At 34.3% G+C, this 23,380-nt stretch overlaps 1 protein-coding gene across 4 annotated transcripts; it reads right to left on the reverse strand.

Annotated features, from left to right (window-relative positions):
• Positions 1-1,865: 1,865 nt before the first annotated feature.
• On the reverse strand, positions 1,866-22,675 carry LOC136968707 (sialin-like). Of its 4 annotated transcripts, XM_067262717.1 has the most exons (12): positions 22,657-22,675; positions 14,271-14,347; positions 4,998-5,086; positions 4,061-4,263; positions 3,756-3,986; positions 3,498-3,681; positions 3,295-3,428; positions 3,074-3,223; positions 2,864-2,996; positions 2,648-2,803; positions 2,482-2,567; positions 1,866-2,404 (listed from the first exon to the last, which is right to left on the reverse strand). In XM_067262717.1, the coding sequence occupies exons 3-12, from the start codon at positions 5,053-5,055 to the stop codon at positions 2,159-2,161; spliced, it is 1,581 nt and encodes a 526-aa protein (XP_067118818.1). In that variant the 5' UTR covers positions 5,056-5,086; positions 14,271-14,347; positions 22,657-22,675; the 3' UTR covers positions 1,866-2,158. The 4 variants fall into 4 exon arrangements, with proteins under 4 accessions (XP_067118818.1, XP_067118820.1, XP_067118819.1 ...); XM_067262719.1 differs by lacking the exons at positions 14,271-14,347; positions 22,657-22,675 and adding an exon at positions 8,559-8,996; XM_067262718.1 differs by lacking the exons at positions 14,271-14,347; positions 22,657-22,675 and adding an exon at positions 8,449-8,996.
• Between the last annotated feature and the right edge of the window lie 705 nt (positions 22,676-23,380).

Genomic DNA, 23,380 nt, shown 5'->3' on the forward strand with positions numbered 1-23,380 from the left:
GCACGCCTTTATCTTCTAACAAGGATATATACATTTGCCACACGCCTCACCTTTTATTAAATTCCCACATCCGTCAATCGATACCGACGTATCTCGCTAACGTGTTTCAAACACGTGCTTGTTTACATTGCTTTTATCTCTCAAAATTACAAAATGTGATTTCTGATAAGATGTAACTTTTACATTTCCTAAATGTAATTTTGAAGTCCAATTCTGTGCGTCGGATAACCAGACAGAGACCAAGAACAGAGATTCTCATATTTCTGGAATTTTGAATGCAGATATATAATAAATTTAAACAAGATTCCTGTTTGTTGATTTATAATTTTGATTTTAATATTCCTAAGAATATTAAAAATAAACAATGTTAAAATGTTACCAGATATCAAACATCAAGAAGCGAAAAATTAAATGGAAGGTTTATAATAGATATCTTTCACTTTCCACACCTCAGTAGAGGCAAGAGAATAAAGTGGTGGTAAAGGAATTTTTTTTGAATGTGTAAATTATAAAAACGAGAACAGTATTAATTAAGTTGACTGGACAGTTCTGCATTTTCTCACTCCTTATGAAAAAAATAAGTAGTTCAAATGGAAGAACATTAATTTATTTATAAGAAAATATTGTAATCTTGAACTGTTTATAAAATAAATAATGACAAATATCAACAACTCCTAACTGTTGCTATCAATAATAATTAATACTTATATAGGATTTGTTGTTTAGAAATATATTCTTTTTGTTTTGAAAAATCCCTCTTTCACCTGTATTCATTGTTTCGTTTATGTGGTGAGCAAGTAGTAATAATAATTTGAAAGTTATTTTATAAAAAGTCTGCCCGGATTCGAGCCTTAAAGAATAAAATTAAGGGAATTTATTAATAAATTACAAAGAATGAAATTACTTTCTACTGTTAAGATTATCTAATCTTTTCCTTGATATATACATAAGAGAAGTTTGACGTCACTTGTGAATCTGACACTATCAATCCAACAAATTGCTGTTTATTCTGTTTCGAGTAATTCTTACGTAATTTATTTTAAAAAAAATAATTTTTCGAGGCACTGTATACCAATTACGATATTCCTCGCCTCTACAACTAATTGCAAATCTGTGGTTAAGAGAGCCGTCGTAAATCGAAGTTTAATTTTCTGTACACTATGTTACGTGCCTGGGACTCACATACCGAAGTGGCATTCCGTACAATAGTAATAGAAAATTTTTGGTGGAGGTAGGAGTGAAGCTTAGGGACCAATTCATTTATTTCTCAGTTTCCATAAGTCCGAACACGGCTAAAAGTTGCACCCCAAAGTTATAATTTCGTTAAGTGTTAAAAAGTTAAATTTTCTTACGCTAATTCGAGGAATATCAAATTTGTCAACATTCTCGTTAATGAATAGTAAATTACGTCATTCGTTATCAATTGTTACTTTGTAAATAAATTCATTTTTCTAAGTTACGATGACGGGTCGTCGCTCTTCCTACGAAACTCCTTCCATTGACGATTCGAATGTACGAAATTTAAAAAGCGTTTGTTTTTATTCTGTGACGAAATCTCATTAGAATCGAACATTAGATATTTTTTCGGATTAGTTTTTTAGTATCTTAAACGTTTGTCTGCGCCATTTTCCATTTGTCGGGTATAAAAACATTTCGTACAATCGTCAAAAATGGCGGATTACGTAACATTATGTATACATTCTCGTTTTTAAATCTTGCAAAATAGTCTGTCACAAACGCCCCGACACCTGTTGTACTGTTACGATTCACCCCGTTATAAAACTAAAAATTCCAGCAAATTTTTAACGATGAATTTCGTTACTAATTATTATTATTTGTGTAAAATTGGAATAATTTGTCAAAAATCTCAATTATGGGTTTTATTGAAATTCTAATGATGGAATATACAAAAAGAACACACAATAATTTACAAAGAATATATTAAACAACTTTCAAAATTTACAAGGTAAAATCGAAGCATTCATTCGCATCAACTAAATATAAAACCAGTCATACCCTTTCTCACCAATGCAAACACGAGATATATATAATACTATAAAACACAGGCCGGTATAACATCGAAGAGTCCACCTTCTTGCAGATTAGAAGTACATATTTCCAGTTTCACCACATTCAAATAGTGGATGTGCGGACGATGCTAATTTGGCGTCTCTACCACCGAAATGGAATATTTTATTCCCCCCTTCTCCACTTCAAACGATAATTTCCTGTCTGCTTCTAGCGTCATTAAGTCTTTCCTCGTCTCCTTTTCCGTCTTCTCCGTCGTGCCCACTGCCCACGATTCGAGATCCGAAGAACCCATAAACAGAAACGCCACTATTCCTATCAGGTAAAACCCGCTAGCGGTGTAGAATACTAAACTCCATTGCGCCATGCTGCCTTGCTGTAATCAAAGAGAGGAACCTTAAAATCAGTCGCGCTCTCGTCTACTGCAAATTAATTAAAGATTCGTCAACTTACCCCCTTCTCTAAAAACAGACCGGCTACCAAAGGGGCGAGGAATCCGGTGATGCAAGCAAATCCGTTACAGAATCCAAATAGAGTTCCTGAAAGGCGATTTGTGTTAGTAACGAAAGTAGAGTTATAACGGAGGAATGTTAAAATGTGTTGCGGGTGTTCGACCTACCTGCGTAATCGGGTGCGATGTCGACCACGATGGGCATGTCTCCCCCTCCTATGAAACCCAGAAAACCCAGTGACAGTATCAACAGAACAATAACCATCATGCCGTTGCATTTAACCAGTGGAATGATGATCAAGCACGCGGCCGGCCCCATAAGACCTAAACAATACGTTTTGTTAGAGTTTGTTGTGTGAAAATTATTATTTTCGTTGTACTTACCGATCAACTCGAATACTTTTCTTATCGTCGTGATTGGCAACACTTGTTTCTTTCTCAAGTAATCGGAGAGCCATCCGGACAGAGCCATAGTTAGACTTTCGGACGCGTAGACGATGGCGCTGATAAATCCGTTCTGTGGGTACACACCATTTTTATAAGAAAAAGGAATTTCGTGTAAATGAGAGGCGCACGAAATGTCAACGCACTTACTTTCTGTATTGGGAAGTGGAGAACAGATTCCAAATATGCCGGAAGTTTGGTGAGAAGGGTGTAAAATCCCCACGCCCAAGAAAATTTAGCTATGGCCACGGCCCACACTGCCGGAGAGGTCAGTATTTTAGCCCAAGGAATTGGTCTCTTCTAAATGGACAAAAATTTGAGTTTTGGTGTGCGCAATTCTTTTATAATTTTAAATGTGCTCCACAACTTACCTTCTTTTCCGGGGATATATTTGGGAGATTCTGTTGTATGTATACCAATTCCTTCATGGATATCTTAGGGTGATCTGCCGGACATTCGTACACGAATATGACGAGCAGTACGACGACGATACAGCCAGCTGCACCTGAACGTAAGAAACCGTTGTTACGAATGTCAAACGTGATAACGCAATATGCGATAACGGGAAACTTACCGAAAACGTAGAAGGCGGAAGGCCAACCTCCCGCGAAACCATACTCGCATAAATAACCCGTGACGACGGTGGACAACACTGTCCCGACTTGGTTACCGCTGATGCAGATGGAAACCAGGGTACCCCTCTCCTGAACCGGAGCCCATCGCGCGAATAGGGTATACATAGCCGTGTAACTGATACCCTAAAAGTCGAAATTTTTGCTTTTACCAGGGTTCGATTTTCAAAAACAATTTGGAAATTCAGTGTAAAACTTACCTGAGACAGACCGGTCATCACTCTCAACGAAGTAATGACGGGAATACCCATGTTGGCACCGAATGGTGTGGCCAAAACTGTTAGCGACGACAGCAGAAGCGAACCCGCGAAAATTCTCTTGGCCCCTATCATGTCGGTAAGCCACCCTCCCATCAGTTGCGTAGTAATGAAGCCGTAGTAATAAGCTCCCAAAATAATACCCTGAACGGAGGGACTCCACATGAAATATCCCTGAAAAATCAACAAAATATTGTAGCAAACCTTGGCAAACGAAATTTATAAAGGTCATCCCGCGATTGGCTTACCTCTCGATACCTATAGGTTGTATTTTCGTAAGCTAGCGTATCGGGACATTCGTCTGGTAGGGTAGTGTTAACTTCGTGAGATTCCAAAGCGGTTAAATTGACCATGGCTACAATGGCTAGGTTGAGAACGACTCTATGAGTGTAGAGCAGGCACAGACTCCAGAAGGTTAAAAACGTCAGCACGTATCTGGTGGGGATCCATTCTGAAAGTAGAAACGACTTAATGTGTACTCTAAGTTTTACAGGGGGTATTCACCTTTAACTGCTTCAAGATGATCCAAATTTCTGCCTTATTTTTTTAGATTACGAACAATTCGTACAATTTGTGGTGTTGGAGAGGGATTCTTCTACGTGTCTTGTTCTTGTAGTAGTCGAGAATCTAAACGTATCTCTCGTAATAAACGAGTCATAGGTAATCGATCTCCGCATTTCGAATAACACAATAAAAACAAACATGTCAAATTCGGTTTATAACATTATCTGTTGCCGAAGCGATCGTAGGATTCGACGTATGATTGGTCGGACGGGGATATAGACGACGACACGATTGGTAGATTATCGATGACGTTGGCGCTCCGTGTGAATCGACCTTGACTGTTTTTCACTTTCCCAGATCCCAACTTCGAAATTATTTAGTAAGAATTTAAAGATTTTTACTATTAAATAAAATTGTCGACACTCGATTAAAATATGACGAATTTTAAGGCTACTTATTCTAGTATCGCGGGACCTCTAGGTGGTCGAGAGGGGCCCAGACGCTTAATTTTCTGAGGCCTCCAGTATATCGAAAATACAGAGAAAGATTTAATTATCTAAGAATCAGAATACAAATTTTTAACCTAACAAGAAACGTGATTTTTCCTTGATACACAATGTTTTTTTTTTTTATCAGACAGTCCGCGATATCACGATTAATTTTCAAAAAAGCTCGACTTACCTGTAGGTTTTTCGGCCGCGGTGGACGACTTGGATTCCATCTTGTCTAGTGATGCCATTTTTTGGATATTCGTATGGTCCTAATTGTCACTGCAAAGAGAACAATACTTTATATAGTCATTTGTAACGCACTAACCGGCGTGATATTAGCTGATAAAGTGGAATATCCCTGATAAAGCATTCATTATCAATATCAGAATGACAAGTCGGATTAACAAATTTTAGGAGATATTCTCCTAGCCACCGTTTAGTCACATCGGGTCGTGTAATTCTCGTATTTCTATCGTGTGGGATCCTAATCACATTTTACTGGTGATTTATTGCACAGTTTCGCAAAAATATGTATCAAATATTGCAAAAATGTGCGCATAAATAATATATTTATTCGATTTGCATTCTTATGTAAAGTTGTTGTTGTTATAGCCGGGTGTTAGCGAGTCTAACGAAATTTCGCGTTGCGTGTTTTTCGACTTTACAAAGTCGAAATCGTTACGTTTGTCGACCCCCTATTGCTAAAATATCAGAGAAAAATTCCTTCGTGGGAAATACAATAGACCGTAGGAATTTTCCTGCAAATAACGGATTGATTTACAGATTCGTACATTAAGCATCGTAAGGAAAGAAACGAATCACTATTGATTCGCTTTAAAGGGGTATTAACGATTCGCCTCGAGCCGAGTCCATAAATTACGTAACGCAAATATGTGGATGGGTATTCGGGCGATCGTTACGAGAGGTGAGCGTGGGTACAAAAACGTTACTGGGTAGCAGAATGATTCAGTTTTGCTTCCGAAGAGTTACGTAGCGAACCGTACTGTTTTTTCGCGTTGTACGATAAAATAATGTAACGTTCGGTACCCCGTGCTGGGCATTATTCCTTAATACAATTAAGAGGATCGATCGAGGATACGATTACGTAATTTCCGGGTAGCTTTGTAGGGAATGGGATGGTGTTGAAAAGTATAAAAACAGCGTTACGTAATTTACGGATCACCCCAACATTAAACGGGAAATTCGAAATATTTATTATTGTAGCCGTCTTCTAATGTTACAATTATCTTTTTTAATCTGTTAACTGTATTCCTAAGATAGTACTTAACAGTAATAAGAGATGTTTATCTCGTGCACGTTTACTTTGTAGTAAGTGAGCGTGAAGACTACGTGCATCTTACATCGAATTTTCAGTTTTGCAATGTACAGGGTGCTTCAAGAAATGTTAACAATATGGAAGTAACTTGTCGGATTTGTAACGTAGTGTAGTTCTCAAAGTACGACCCTACTACCCTTCTCCATATAAGTGTATAAACACCCGGTATAAGCATGGATAGTACAAAATCAGGTGGTCAGTAGGAGCAATTGTTTAAAAAAAAAAACAAAGTATTGTTGATTTAGAAAGGGGTACGTGTAAATAATACTAGGACACGTTTAAACATTAACGTAGACGATTTGTGATAACAGCTGTTGTTTATTAAAGTATTATGATAACTATTCTATACACGCTTCTAATTAAATATATCCTAACACAATATTCTCTTATTACACATTACATTGCAGTGTTACAAAAAATACCAAGGCTATTATAGTAGCGAGTAAAAATGATATTTTATATGCAATGATTTTTACTCGTACACGAAAACGAATTAACGAAATTTGACAGAATTACTAAAGAAATTGTCATATTTATAGATTCGTTAAAGATAAAACGAATTTTTTTCCTGTTTGTTTTTGTATTTCCTTGCCGTTTAGATACCGAGTAAACGGAGATTAAGGTGTCATTTACCACGCAAGCAGTTAAATAGCTGGCAGTAATATCTACTTATTACATAATTTTCGTTTGTGTGAAGCAATTTATTGTTAATCCATATAAAATATCGAAGTAAATTTTAAAAGATGTGGTAAAGTTTATCTCGTATTTTTATACCGGCTGACAATTTGCTATTGCTAATATTTACTAACAGTTGTTCTAAACAATTTTTTATATACAGTTGCCATATACAGTACTTAATATTTTGGATAGATGATTAAAATTATCATTAAACTATTTTGTTTAATGCGTTAATGCCCCGAATATCAGTAAAGTTACGCAATTGTCGTGGTTTAAAATTAAACGCTCGTGTCGAGTTTTGGGTGCTAATTCAATTTTGAATTAGCGATTTCTCTCAGTTTTTAGCTCTTATGCAAATTACGTAGTCACACGAATAAATTAATGACGCGAAGTTGTTGTACTGACCAGCTATTTTATCTAAGCCGAGCAAAAGCTATTAACTGCAATTAAATAGGCGGAGTATAAACAAAACTGCTAATTTCGTGCGCTCCCAAGGAAACTTAGCTTAAGTTCCCGATCCTGTGTTACGTAAATACAAAGTGCGACAATACCAACGCAGAAGTGTAATCAGCGTATTTCACGACGAAACCACGAAAAACGCGACTGTCTACTAGCATTGGTTATCGTTTTACATCCGGAGGAATCGAATAGAAGCTAATTTTCAGAAGTGTCAATTCAGATTTTTTATGACCATTTTACTGTACGAAATAATCTATCTGGAGTTAAAATTACGGTGCGTTCGATAGAGCAGTTAATTGGTCTTCAATGGTGGCACCGGGTTAGGAAAATCAATCTCTCGGTATCTCAGAAAAGTAGCATGGAAGTTGTTTATCTTTTGGGTCGCGACTTATTTTTTCTTTTTTTTCTTTTATAAACAAGACTTTAGCTATATACTTAAGAAATTGTCCGGCACGGCACTAATTCTTTTTTGGTATTTTTCCACCGAGGTTTATTATCGGGATCCATTACGGTTGAAACGTCCTCGACGTGCAGTGGAGGAAGGGAGTGCCACAAAAAATTCACTCGTCCTTCCTGCTGTTTGAGTGTGGCTTGAGAATTTCTTTCTTTTTTCCTTTCCTTCGAACGGAATTCGTTTATCCAACGTAAAATGCGTGAGGTACAGGGAGGTCATATTACTTATCTGATCATTTTCATCACCGCTATTCGCCGTATTTATATATATATCGATCAAGCGATTACGTAGCAAACTCTTCTTTGTGCTCTTCTTTTCGAAAACTACATCCAACCTTTAAGCAAGGTTAAAGTCGAACGTTTCTCACACAATGTTTTTTTATTTTTATTTTTTGTTTATTGCTTGGAGAAAAAAGACAGGAAGGAATTACTTACTCGAAAATTATCCTCTTTGTATTCCAATTAACATAAATTTCTTTAGATTTATCCTCTTTATCGGAAGGTCATCTGCTGAATTTCTGTGCTTTTTCTTACTCGAGGTACCCGATTTTTGTCCATAAAATGGCTAACCGGATAAATTTCCGCACCGGTCGAGTGTGGTCCAGAACTTGCCCCTCCCGCTTTAAACGGATTTATAATTAAGATTTCGGTAGCTTTAAAGTTCCCTCCCGCGTTAAACCCGAAATCTCGAGAGAAATTAAAGAAGCAAACTTACTTCTTGGGGGTTCAGCAGTGGGAAAGAATGGCAAAATTTTTCGGCATCCGTAGCATGAAGCGGGTGAAAAGTGCAGCCAAATCTAACTAAGAAAGAGGGAAAACACTTACAACTAGTGGAAAGATGAAGGACAAACGAAGACTAATGTATCATCCGGTTTGAATGCGGGTGACGTCAACCGATTCAGGGCCGGACCGTCCAATTCGGTGATGCCATGGAGAGCACGGGTTCCCTTAACCGTTCCGGGCCACTCTACCTGAACTCAATGGCTGGGCAGGATGGAAAGAATCGTGTTGACGTCACGGGCTAGAGAGGACGAGTTCAGAGTGCACGAGGTCATTTTACCTCTATATCGCCTCTTATATAAATATAGATAGGATCGAATACATTGACACCGAAGATGTCCTGCCGACAGATGAAGCACGTCCATGAGTGAGAAAGGCTCCAACTGCAAGAATGCCCCGCTTTATAAAGGTAATCCGGAGTGTTTGTGGCGGCCATTACACGTTCTTCTTTGATGGCATTCGGTCAGGATAGAGACGTGGAGTGGGTCCATGTACTCTTCGAGTCCTTGGACCTGTTTGTGGTCGAGCCGGAGAAGGACGCTCTTATTTGCCATGTTAATTGAATCTAACAAGGCGTTTTTTGTGACTTTTGACAGATTATATCAAGTACTGTCCGATATTTTTTCTTCTTAATTTAATTCGATATAACCCTTGAAACGAACGAATAAAGAATTTTTGGTTCTGACTCTTGTGTGGAAACGGAAACGTTTTTTAAAGTTTTTTTCTAGATTTTTACGGTATATTTCCAGTTATTTTTGCTGAAATAAAACTAGATTTTTTTTTTTAAAGTCGGAAATGGTTAAGAATCCAACATTTATTAACGAAATTATGTTGTATTGTTTAACTCAATTTTCAAAGATATATTTCTAAGAAAGATTAAGTATATTTAATGCGATAAGAGCTCATAAAATTCACATTCTCTTAGTTTTTATCGCCTTTTGCATCAAACCAAACACTGAAACTTAAATTTAGTAGCAGTTTTTGTGGAAAAATAATAATAATTGAATAATTAAAAAACGAAACTATTGAAAATAGAGCTTGAAAATTTCAAAAATATTCAAAAAATAACTGTTTAACATCAAATTTGTATGTTTTAATTGAGTTAGGAGCTTGAAATTTCCCGCTTTTGTGCACGGTTTTTGACTTTATCAATACGAGAATACACCAGAAACATCTTAATTCAATCGTTAGAAAGCTTTAGAAAACAATTTTTGAACGTCTTTTGTGGAAAAGATCAGTGATAACTCTAACAATTAAATTAAAAAATAATTGCTAAAATGCATTTTCTAAGTAAATATAAAACCCATAAACAGAAAATTAAGTAACAATTGCATAAAGTTATTTAAAATTCGGCCTACTGCGTTATACAATACAAGAATTTTCCAGTCGAACAAATCGAAATTCAATTATGAAACAGGTGTACACAGCATTTGCTGCATTTCATAATTCTTAAAATTGCACATCAAAATATAAAGTAAAAAGGGGAAATAAAGCGTTGGAATGTCTGTCGGTTGCAAGAATATCTAATTTTATTTATTTTTTATTCAACAACATTTCTGGGATTTCTACAGAATTGTAATTTTTCCCCCTCTCCGTCGGAATGTCTGTTCGCCAGATTTAAATTAATTGAAATTATTGTTAGAGTAATTTCTATTGACAAAAGTAGTGTTTATCTCGGTTGTTACCAAGCTCTCATCAAGGTCGAGTATCGACTCTTACACAACCAAGAGGTTTTAAGATAGACATAATTTAAGAGAAAACGAGAGAACAACTGATTTACGGCTGTTGTAAAGTAAGATTTAAGAGAATCGACAACGACGGAGATAATACTATTTTCTTTTTCAGTTTAAACCCGTTTAAACTGGTATTTTTTAAAATATGTATATATTTTTTTCCCGAATAGTTATTCAATGGAGACTAGTCGAAAGGGTTTTTATTAATTGAGCGTTCAAATTTGTAAGTAGACTTGACATAAAGTACAGTGTTAACAAGAATAACGTATTTGTTTCCGATTCTTGTTAACCACAGGTGAATAAGAGAATTTTAAACTCCGATAGTTAGAATTTTCTGCAAGGTAAGTTTAAGCAAGATTTTGTAGGCGACAGAAGAAGAATATAAGAACATTCCATAAATATTTAGTTTTAAAAAGGAGGCAAAATTTGTTTGTTGAGGAAAATGTGGACCGTACTTAAGGTAAACGATTAGTTAAGTAACATTTTTCATTGCTTTGCACAGCATATTTCCAATAATGTGTGAAATATCACGTCATATGTGATACATAATTGGAATGGTTTCAAATTTGTGTATATATAATTCTTATTGTTTGATATACTTCAATTTAATGCCTACTTCTTAGGCAAACAAGGGTGGCATTAAACAGGTGTTCGATTGTATTTGGTTGGTTAGTACTTAACAATTCAGATAAATTAAAATATATTTTGAAAATTTATAGACTAGACGGTAAATTAAATGATGTCGGACTCATTCTGTGTTTAAAACAAACGTTGTTAATAGAAATAAATAAATAAATTTATTGAGTAGCATAAGGTACTAATTGCAAACCTTAGGAATTTCGGTAAAGAGGTAAGTTGGCGTAGTGTTATCAGTAGGAAAGTCAGGTAAGAAACAATACTTAGTTTATTCGTTTCCTAAAACGTCAGATTCGATAGTAAATCATCAATTATGTGAAGGCTAATTAAGATAATTAAAGTTTTCACAATAAATAACTTATTTAAAGAGATGGACCATCATTATGATCAACAATTAGTGAAGCCTACGTTCGATTTAAAAAAAAAGGCAATAGTTTGGCGTCAGAAATTTATCACAGAAATTTTGGCTGGTGTAAGTAAGAAAAGAGGAAAAAATCGTTAGAAAAATATTCAGTAACGATATTAGGAGAGCCCGAATTAGAACCTAAATTCACCCCTGTAACACTGGATGAAGTGTTAAACAAGTGTGCAAGTGATTTCGCCTCGTTCAAACCTTGTTCCCGTACTTATTTAATTTACAAAGGTAAGGAGGTCTTGATCCATCTCTAGTTACGCTAATGAGAATATTAAATAAATAATTGTAATATTTGTTGACTAACGCTAGTGTATTTAATACAAAGGCGAGTTGAGAACTGTTTATACTTATCTAAACTACTTTGGTAACAATAAAGTTTATTTTTACATACGTCCTATCAAATAGTGCCATTATTATTTACTTTTTTCGATGCAAAACTTTCACGAGAGGACAAGAAAGGGAGATTGAGGGAGGAGCACAAAGAATTTTAACTTATTAATAAAAATATATGCAATCAACGGTGGAACAGCCTAAACTTTCATTCATTCGATAACAAATATAATAAATAGGAAGCTGATACGGATAGAAATGTTATTGGCTAGTAAAGTATTTAAAAATAGAAAGGTATTGTTCGGTACCGGGAAAATGACGAAACGTTTTATTCGCTGGTTTGAAACTGAAACGAAGATTATTATTGGATGAGTCACTGCTTGTTTTTAGTTTTAAATCGATAATTTTTTGTAGTTATAAATAGAAATGTCTGTTTTTAGTCTATTTAGTCTATTTATACGTTATTTTTTGACATCGATTTAAGTTTCTGTTCAGAGTTGGATGCGAGTGTTTATGAAAGCGATAACGTGGGTGAAAATAAAAAGAATCCCGAGTGTCATCATTATTATTATTTATTTATATTTTTACTTTACGAGATTGCGTAAAAGATTAAAATATTTCTTATTTCGTGAATTTTACATTAATTCTAACTCATTCTGTTGGTAACTTAAAATTCGGAAAAATATTCATCGTCTTGTGCATCCATCAGCAAAAGACCTGAAAATCTAAGTATTTCGAATATCTTTTAATCAAAAATATTCATCGTCTTTCTCAAAGAAGCTCACGAAAAAGTAACTTCTATACAGTAAAACCTGTCCAAAACGGAACCTCAATAAAACGGAAACCTGCCTGAGCGGAAAGAAATTTTCGGAACGGATCGATTAAAAAGAAACCCGTTCGAAACGGACATTTGCCAAACTGGGGAAACCGCGCGGATTCCGTTTACACGTGTTTTTACTGTATTAGAAAAACAATGCGATTCGTTAATTTCACTCCACAATTCACGAATGAAAAAAATAATTAAATAAATGGATTTATAATCGGTGGGGAGATAAGTTCCGTCGATTAAGATTCATAATTCTAATTAAGCGAGGTTTCTAACTGCGATAAAGCTGTATTTCGAAAGGGGGAAAAATCAGCGTTAAGAATAAACACCGTTATCTACTTGAACTTGACTTGTCAGAAGGAGAATGATACAGATAGGAGATAATTTCTGCAATATAAATCATGAATCGAATCTAACCGCATTTATATTTGGTATTGTATATATTTATTTTGGAGCAAAGCCAAAAAAGTAAGATTTATGGAAGAGGAGTTAAAAATTCTGCCATAAAACTGGAGTATACAAGGGAAATTTTTATTGCGGATCGTCAAAACTGATGACGGCACCGAATTAATCGCAAATGGGTCAAAGTTAAAAAGTTGTAAAGTAAGCGCGCGATTTCGTGGGAATTTTGGCCACGGTCTCATTTCGGCTGACATAGCCAAAAAATTTAAAGCGTTTTTTTGTCGTCGTTTTTTTTTAAACTTTCGTGTTGTATGTCGAGGCCGTTTAAAGTTACTGGTCACTTTACTGTTATAAATAGAGAGTATAACTAAGATAACTCACCTATAGCAATAGGCGTGATGTATTGCAACAGACGAGTTAAAGGACACTTAAAACTGTTTACAGACGTCAAGCAAATGATGTGCAGACCTACCTGGTTACGGAGTAACGCATTGTGAACCAGTAAGGTTCGAATTAGTGTACCATTGGTTCGACCAAACTCAAAGCCTGACGGGGAAATTCTTATTTTTGAAGCAACGGTGACTGTTACCATAAAAAAAAAATTGCGAGAAAAATTAGAAAAAGAAATCTCAGAATGCACGAAATTAATAAGTAAGGTAAGAAAGCCATCGAACGGTATGTGCGGATTATACTCCGATTCGCATCTCGTACTGCAACATGACGTTCATTGAAGGAGCAACGGCTTAAGCTAGTTAGGAAAACTTTTTGTTGTTTTTTTTTTTAATAATAGATTTATTTTAAAATTTGAAAAATCACGTGCATAGCACGTTCTGGACCCCGTTGGCTTACTTTCAATAGTAGTACAGTGCCATCTGCGGGAAGAATTCTTTAATTGTTTCAATGTTGTCGGGATGGCCATCGACATCGTTCTTTTTTGGATTCGAGTATTTAATTTAGAATATGATTTATTCCTATTCGTGTGCTTGTAATTAATTATTAATTAAAATATATTAAAAGTAACGAAATATATATATAATATATCGCTAGTAAAACTATTAAAAACTATATTATATGAATATGTATACACTTACAGAATTTACACCCATGGCACGCAAGGGAATGAATTACGTAAAGATCCAAAATTTTGGGTCCACATATGAAGATATTGGTTTAAAAAACAAGAAAAATATTGCATAAACGGAAGAGAATATGATTTAAATCGCTCCGGTGGGGTGGACCAACGAATGATGTAGCAAATTTTTAGTACCGAAAATTTCGACACATGACTTCACGTGACATAATGTCAATTCGTATTACGACCCATTGGCAAGATTATTTTCTTGTTTCTTAATACATTTAATGCGGAGTAACGAAGATAAAAGCATATTAATAAAGGGAAAATAATTTCGACTCACCCTTCGCTTCTTTGTGTTTTGCTGTGCTGCGTATCGCTCATTAAAGTCGAAGAATCTTGCTAAATTCGCGTTAAGTGCTGAAAATGGAAAAGAAATAACTTTTAAATTGAAATTATTACGTTAATCTCGCATGCTTTAATTGAGTTTAAGTTTGAAATAAATTTAAATCTACGTTCAAAAATTATTTAAATGAAATTGAAACCGTTAAAATCGTATTTTTAAACATTACTTGAAAATAATATTTGAATAAAATATATTTTTAAAATATATTTTATGAGAGAATGCTGCCATCTAGTAATCGGGAACGTAATTATTTTTAGCACGTTTACTAAATAATGCCATGACAAACTCGTCGCTTATTAATTATCCGGAATCCCGGATAATCATATAAAATATTTAAAAATTAAAAAAAAATTATATATCAATAGCTTATATATTCTATTAGGGCCTTTCAGAGATCGGGAGAAGTCCGGTCACTTGGCTTTCTGAGGCCAGGCCCTAAGGTTCTGCTGGCCTCCATATAACAATGCTTGGTGTGTATAAGCCATATACTGTTACGTCCATTCTCGGCATCTCTTCATATTCCACATTATTTTGGGGCATTATCTTTTAATTAAGCGTCCCGGATAATCGAGAATATATTTTATTATTAATGTATGATATAGGAGTAGTTAATTACTTCCACCGTGTGATGGCAAAGAACGGAGCGAGAGTAAGCCCACTTGAATAGAATTAGATCATGTATAAATAAAAAGGGGTTAGCGCCATTGCTTAATGGATTTAACCTTTCGTGACGTCATAGCCTTGTTTAAGTGGATTAATGTTTACTGAATGGTAATAAACATTCATTAATTAGCATCGGGAAGCATTTCTGTAAACAAAGTTAAAACGGATTTTTAAAAAATGGTATTTTGGTCTAAATTAAATTGCCTTGATTACAATTAGACGTCAAGAAAACCCAAAAAACCCCACGTTGGTGAGGCGCGAACCCGCGACCGGCTAACAACGTTTAATGGCTTTATCCACCGGTCACTGATGGACTGATTTTTTAAATATAAGGGCAGCTGAAAACTTATAGGGTTCGAATATGGGCAGATGATCTGTCCAGAAATATTTTAGTTAGGTTTAAACACCACGTGGAAGCCAATTCAAACAATCATTTAGATTAATTAAAATAAACGAAATTTATCCAGAGACGCATTAATGCATGGGTACACCCGTTCTCGCCTTATCCTACTTCTTATTACTGTCTGTATCTATATAATGCTACTAAAGAAAATTGCGTGGGGGCATAAACGGTCCCGAATTTAGTACACGTTTTAGATTCTAACCGACAAAAATTAGTGATGTAAACAGTTACTTTGAGATGCAGTTCCCATCTGCTTCTATTAGATTTATCAGTAGTTATAATCTTAAAAAAATCGGTTGATCTTGACATAGTTACAAAGCTGAATATCGGCATTATGTTTCATAGTGTTTTGCTTGGATTGATTTTTTACAACGATAATTATTTGTCAATCATTGCCACTCCACATTAAACCTCAACCTGATGATAAAAGTAAATGTGAAGGATGCAGTTTATGAATAGTCTAAATGTTTTTGTTTTTTTTTCTAATTTATTATTATGGGAAAAGTAACGATTCTCGGAATCTAAATGATGATATTAAGTAACAAAACAAAGCAAGATCTTAGTATAAAAATGAATTATTTTCGATAGGTTTACTAATTCAGATTACTAGTAACAAATTAAAACGTAACGTTTGGTTTAATGGTACACGGCAACGCCAAACGGGTGCTCCCCAGGAAGCACCATTTGGAAGATTTTCTATGGACGATATGTCAGATCGCCAAAGGGATGATGATTTTCTTTGGGAAACTGGCCTCTATTTAGGTGTTAGACACGTGAAGATAACCCGGAAAATCTTCCTGGCCAGCCCGTTGATCAGGAGGGAACCATGACCTGTGTTTAATGGTTCTACCACTTATTCACTGTTGAGCAAAACTGACGTAATACTATACAAGGGCGGATTTGGGGTTACCTATACGAAGCTGCACCTAGGGTTTTTCCGAATGAAGCCGGATATGTCAGGTAGTAAAAAATTTTGTAAGGCATATTTTTTCTTTTCTGCGTCCGCCTCTAAAGACTTCTGGGTCTTTTAATGTGTGCGTGGACGGATTTTATCGACTAGCTATCAGGTATAGGGCCATTAATATTACGATAATTTCTAATATTTGTTTCGTAAAGTCCTCGAGAATCGAATAGAAGACAGTAGGGTATGTTTATCTCTATCAACTTGAATATTGTCCGTTCCTGTTTTATTAAATTATATCGTGATTGGTGCTCGAGGATTGATTTATAGAATCCTTCCTTCTCTAAATAATTTGCTCGGAAGGTATTGGTGAAGAAGAAATCCAAAAAATCAAAGAAATCTAATTAAAACGATCATAGCACGACAATAAAAATAATCCTTTTGAAATATCCAAAGTTATATAAAAAGATGTTTTGAAAGAGGGATAATTTAAAAATCATACCATTAACTCTTAGCAGTGTCAATCTGATACACGGCCCCGTAAATACAAACCGAGTTTTTATAACACACAGTGTGGCAACTACAATTATATTGAGTTATAAGTAAACGTAATACATAAATTACTTCATTTCCGGTAAAGAGAATGACAGCATAATATCAGAAACATTACACAATTATTTAATAACAAATTATCCGATTATATAATCGAAGAGAAAATGTAAAGTGAAACACTTTTTAAACGGAGTCTTGGCCATGTAACGAAGTTCCGACCCAATTTGTATCGAGTACATCGAAACTATAGAATTGAATTGTGATGCAAATTCGGTGTGTTCTATAAAACTAAAAGTAAAATGTCAATAGAGTAAAACCTGTCAAGTTAAACACTCCCTTATCCCGGACACCTCTCTAAATTGAACTGTTAAAAGATATGACAATACGTAATCAAGTGTGTATTTAAGGACACCTCTTTAAACTGGACGCAGTTTTTGTGTCTGGTTGTTTTCATTCCATTTAAAGAGTATTCGCCATTCCAAATAATGTCTGTGTAACAGTTTCACAAGAAAGAAAGAATTAAAAACGAGTAGATTTTTATGAAAATATTCGCAGTCCCGAGTGAATAACCTTACTTATTAAAACGGGCATCGTTAGCTATTCCAACACCAATGAATAGATTATAGGCGTAGATAAAACACTGTAGATTGTGGGATGAAATCCTTCTAGTTACTGATATATTCTAGATTTCAAAATGTGTTTACTTGTAAAATATAAAAATATTTACCTAATTTTGACACATCCTTACTGACTAATCGGGTAACAAAAGTTGAATGTTTTTTTTTAATTTGATATTTGACTTATAAATTGTGATGCGACATTTAATTTAATATTCAATGTAAAATTAAATATTCTTGCAATTCTTTTACTGATCGTTTCGTAAATTTCTCCGCTAGACCCGTTTCTCGTTTAACGCTACGTCTGTGACAGCATATTTTCAACTCGTTATACAGTATAATTATATTACATACTCGATATAATCAACTACCCCTCGTTATATCGCGCATATAGGGAGAGGAACCGATATATCAGATGGCGATACCGATGTATTGGTTCAAAGAAAAGCGCTTTAACCGATGTATTGGTTAAAGTGCTTTTATCTTTGAAAGCGATATAACGAGGGACTACTGCATCAACAAATAACACTATTGTAGAACCATAAGTTAAATATATTCTATTGCATCAGCGCAATTTTAGCTTCAGACAAAATTTGGTAGAAGTTACTTTTAAGTAAATGGTAATTAAATTAAATTTTTAAAAAAATTCGATTTTACTTACTATGTAATAAAACTTCATTTATATATAAAACCCATTAAATATTTATATGCATTAAAAAATTTCCGTTAGAGGTATAAACAGTAAACAGGTAGAGAATTTGTGATGAATAGGACTATTATTATTGAATATCGTTGCTGTTTTTATCATAAATTTCCAGTTAATCGATTTTAGTGCAAATAAATAAATAATAAATGATGTAAATAATTGAAATATTTGATAAGATTTTGTCAATTTTTATTATTATTTACGCCATTTTTTACGGCCAGACATTTTAGAGCCTAGATTGGGGATATTTTACAACATAGGTTTTGGACTTTTGGAGCTTGATATACTTAGATCCTAACAAAGAAAAAACCCTTAGGTTATTCAATATTTATTTATGTTTTATCTGTTTTAAAACTATATGCTAAATTTCATAATTTAATATATTATGGCACGAAAATCGACGATTTTTTTTCAATATAAATCGCATTATCAATAGTGAGTTTATAATTGATAAAATTAAGATAAAAATCAGGAAAAATTCATTTACATCTAACAACAAAATATTTAAAAGAAATCTCCTTTTAGTAACCTGATACTGTATTTTCCAAGTTGACTAAAACCGTTAGAAATTACTTCAGAAAATGCAACACGCTCACACTAAAATATAGCATATGCAGCAAATAGCATTATTTGTATCAAAATATAAAGTTATAAAATCAATTATAGTTATAAAATACAGTAGAGCGTCGAAAATTGGCGTCAATTGGGGACTGGGGTCGTTCCAATTAGTCATTTGTTCCAATTTCCGACTTTGTACGAAAAAATATATTAACCTGTCCGATGTTCAAATTTTTCTCCGTTGCGTATCGCTTCCTGTTGAATTTTTCTCCGTTGCGTGTCGCTTCGTGTTGAATTTTCGTCGATTTTAAGCCTAACGAAAATTTTTATAATAATAATCGAGGCTATCGTATCGTTAAAAATTATTCCTGCATTTTGTACAAACAAAATAAATATATTGAAGAATATAAAAAACATGAAAATTATGCTTTAGAAGTAAATCTAGTATCAAAAATGTTTGATTCGGCACGACACAGTCCGACTGAAAATCGTTCCAATTTCCGGCCATTTCAATTACCGACGTTCCAATTAACGACGCTCTACTGTATACACTAAATTTCAGTTGAATTTTTCTTATTGAATATACTCGAGCAATCTTGTATGACTGTTGTTTTTGATAAAAGAAAACATCAACTAGAAGATAAAAATCATTTTCTGTAGTCTTCTAAGCAAGTAATCGTTATTTATTAAAACATTTATAATTATACTGTACTACAAATCTTACACAGCAGAAATCTTAATATAACACAATAATTAATATAATTAATGAGGATGTTTTTGAATAATAATTGATTGGTGAATATTTCCTATGATAATATTATGTGGTTCCTGTGATAAATAGTTTAAACATTGAATTTTCAGATTTAAATGTCTTAAAAACATTTGTTAAAAAAAAAGCTTTTAAATGTTAGCAGATCATGTTTTTTTTAATGTGCATTAAGAAAGTTGAATACATTATCAAACAATAAACTGTCACCTTGTGACAAATATTTAAGGCATTATTTCTTCAATTATTTACGATAAAAATTTATTATTATTCAATTCTAATAAATCTGATTCCTCTGTATGTAATCATTAATAAACTATTACTTCCAACAACTCATAAATCATCATTCTCCTAGAACTGTCAGCGGAAAAATGGAACAATCTTACACCTTCGGCTGACGAATTTTTACAATTAGGTGCTGAATATCAAACCATTTAAAAAATAGATAACAAGAAATTCGACTGAGATCGAAAAAACTAATAACTAAATTCGCTCTAGAAACACTGTACACAGAACCTCAAAAGGACCCAATATGGCGACTGCCGCGATGCATTACAGTATCGTGTCCAGACCTTGTGTTTATAACACGTGCGTATTTTTTAAAGGACTTTTTGTATCGTGTTTATTCATTTCAGTTTTATTTTTCGAGGTTTTTTTTTTCTTTTTTTTTTGTAATACGCGATTGTCAATTCGGCTTCAGATTGTCGGTTTTTACGAAGAGGTACGTGAATTTAGAATCGGTGGATTTCTAACAAGTGGGGTGTGAAAATGTCAGGCACAGAGTTGCTATAACTGAAAAAGTTGTACACTTTTACATCACTTGCAGTCTGCAAGTGATATAAAAGTGTCCGTTAGCAATAGAGTCGTGCCGGTTATCTAACACCTTTCAGGTAAAAATTTTTGAATTGAAATAACGTGACTTTCGGTTCGCATCGGAAGTTCGTTTACAGTTAATTGGGACTTCTCGTTCTTAATCTTTCCATGTCTGGTCTCAGCTTTCATCTATCTATCTCCGTTCTCGAGATTAAGGAAAGACAGACAAGCGGACGGACAACGTGGAGAATTTATAGGTTATTTTTTCAAATTGCAGCCCAATAATGTTTATAAAACTCGGTTCACTATATGATTTCCTCCATATCATTATGATTAGGAAGTAACCAATATGTCTTTTAAATCTTTACTTTCTCAGCTATTGTATATAACAGAGGAAAAGTATAGCGATCGATCAGAAATAAAGTCTCCTCCCAAGATTTTAGCATGTTTGTACTCGGAGGACCTTGAAACGTCGAGAAGTGCAAAAAAGTTGGAGGTTTTTTTTGCATATACAGTGGAACCTCGGTATACGTGTGCTTTAGAATACGTCCAATTCGGAATACGTCCTGTTTGGACGAAACAAATTTTGCTCGGTATACGACTTAATTATACGCGTCATCTATGAACAAGTAGCACTATCGGTGTACTAGACCAGACTAGACGTTCGCGGTCCCACGGTTTATAACTTTGTTAAATTTCTTCTGATTTTAATTTGTAAGTAAAATTTTATTGTTTTTATTAATCATGAATTGCAAAAAGGCAAATGAAAAGCAACAGAAAACTTTTAAAAAAATGATTAGAATCACAATGGAATGAAAAAAGAGATTGTTGAGAAATATGAAGGTGGCATGGTGTTCGAGATTTAACTGTTGCATACCGTATTCCGAGAACGACGATATCGACAATCGTGGAAAATAAAGACATTATTAAATCAGCTAACGTTGCGAAAGGGGTTAAATCAATTTCTAAACAGAGATCGAAGACATTAGATCATGTTGAGAAATTGCTTTTTGGAGAGTTTGATTTGATTTTGATTTAATGATTTAAATAATATAATACAATATACTGTAATAACTTTAAAAATCTATAATAAAATTTATTTTTTTATTAATGTGCTCAAACAGTGTTTAAATTATTTTACAATCCCATTAGGATACCATATCAAGACGGGAATTTTTTACACGAGAACGGATTAATCATTTTTACATTACTTCTTATGGGAAAGGTTGGTTTGGTGTACGTCCTATTCGATATAAGTCCAAACATCAGGAACGGATTAAGTCGTATACCGAGGTTCCACTGTATTGATGTTAGTGTGTCTGTAGGAGAACACGATTTTTTTCACCCACTTTGAAGCTTAATAACTCTTGAAACTCTTATCGAAAATTTCTGAAATTTTTCAGGGCAGTTTTTGTATTTTCGAGAAAATCGGACCATTAGTTCGGGAGATATGGGCCCCATCCCCTTAACATCACTCGAACCAATCTGAAGACTCAAAGTTAATGTTAGCAATTAATAAAAATGGAAACAAATAAAATGCCGGAAAAGTCCAGCAACAACGTTTTTTGTTTATATGAGTCTTAAATGAGTAAAGAAAACGCAAGGTAAAGAAACATTCACCAATGAATAGAAGATAAATGTACGAAATGGGTAAAATTGAGATCAGTTCAAGCACCTTTAAGGAGCTGATGTCTTAATTTTTACTTTCAGAACGCTATTTAGCGATCTCATCAGATGACGTTTATTTAAAGGTTACTGATAGCGAGGAAAAAATGTAAGTTTATAAAATATTTATATATAAGAAAATTCTAGTTTCAAACATACTAAAACGATATTTTTGTAACTGTATATTTTTGTATACGTAAACAAACATATAATAAAATAAAATCCGGCGTTATTTGCACGATATGAAACATGAGGTAAGAAAATGCAATTTTTATCGATGTGATTAAGTTTCTAAAATCACCCATTAAAAATCCCTTATAGTTAATCTAATTATAAAGAAAAGAATCTACAAGCTGCAGTAGTAATGCCCGATTGACTTAATGGATTTAATTGGATTTATGGCAATGCAACATATGGGTGATCTGCATGCAAGAGGTGTCTCCGGAAGCACTTTTATACAAAACTGACCACTATTTAGATGTTAGAACGCGTGAAGAAAACCCGAAAATCTCCGCGTGGTCAACCTGTTGTTCAGATGCAAATCAGTATTCATAAATTTTAGCCACTCGGCAATTTTTAGGCCTTTTAAACTCAATGATAAATGACGGATTCCAACAACGTTTTTAGGTACTTTAAGAATCGAAACTTCTTGCAGGAAGAAGAGAGAAAAATTACTTACTTTCTGGCTGTAATTTCTCAGACTCACAATCAGCAGTCTTAAGATCAGATTTTTTATCTTCTCAATCAATTGTAGATCGTGCCTTTCGGAAGCCAACGAAAATGTAAGCTCTATTCTATGATGATCCACTCTTGAACATATGAACTTGGCATCATACAGACACACAGACACTCCTCCACAAAGAAACTATAGTCAAGCTCTGAAAAACGGCAAGCTTTTTAACACTGATAAAAGACTGAGACACTTAGGAACAAACAGGGAGGTACTTCTCCTATACAGTAAAGACAGCGAGAAAAGTTGCAATAAAGTGCGGCAGATATTATTTGAGATGGTCAAACCATCGCAGTTAGGTATTGGAATTGACAAAGTGAGAAACATTGGAGGTGGAGGAGTTGCTATAGAGATTGGGAACCCTGAAAACGCTCTTAAGCTTGAGCGGCACATAGCTACAGAAGTTCCCCAATTATTGATAAGGAAGCCTCGGAAATTGCTGCCACATGTGGCCATTTTTTCAGTTCCTACTGAGATTACTAGGGAAGAGCTACCATTGTACATTTACAGACAAAATGACCTTATCAGTGAAACATATAAGGAAGAGGAATTCAACGAGGCTTTCAGGGCGAAATTCAGAATGGGAAGGAAAAATAAATATTACAACAATTGGGTTATTCAGGTAACACCTAGTCTAAGAAATCAACTTTTAAAGATAGAAAAACTGTCAATT

Source organism: Centruroides vittatus, unplaced genomic scaffold, assembly GCF_030686945.1.
Source record: "Centruroides vittatus isolate TY-2023 unplaced genomic scaffold, ASM3068694v2 contig_1507, whole genome shotgun sequence".
In the NCBI taxonomy this organism is placed as follows: Eukaryota; Metazoa; Arthropoda; class Arachnida; order Scorpiones; family Buthidae; genus Centruroides; species Centruroides vittatus.

Bases quoted from the DNA above. Each gene is read 5' to 3' on its own strand.
- LOC136968707 (XM_067262717.1), bottom strand. From the start codon at position 5,055: ATGGCATCACTAGACAAGATGGAATCCAAGTCGTCCACCGCGGCCGAA. The intron at 3,224-3,294 runs GTAAGTTGTGGA...TTGTCCATTTAG, and splicing joins ATATATCCCCGGAAAAGAAG to AAGAGACCAATTCCTTGGGC. The intron at 2,405-2,481 runs GTAAGTTGACGA...CTTTGATTACAG, and splicing joins GTCTGTTTTTAGAGAAGGGG to CAAGGCAGCATGGCGCAATG.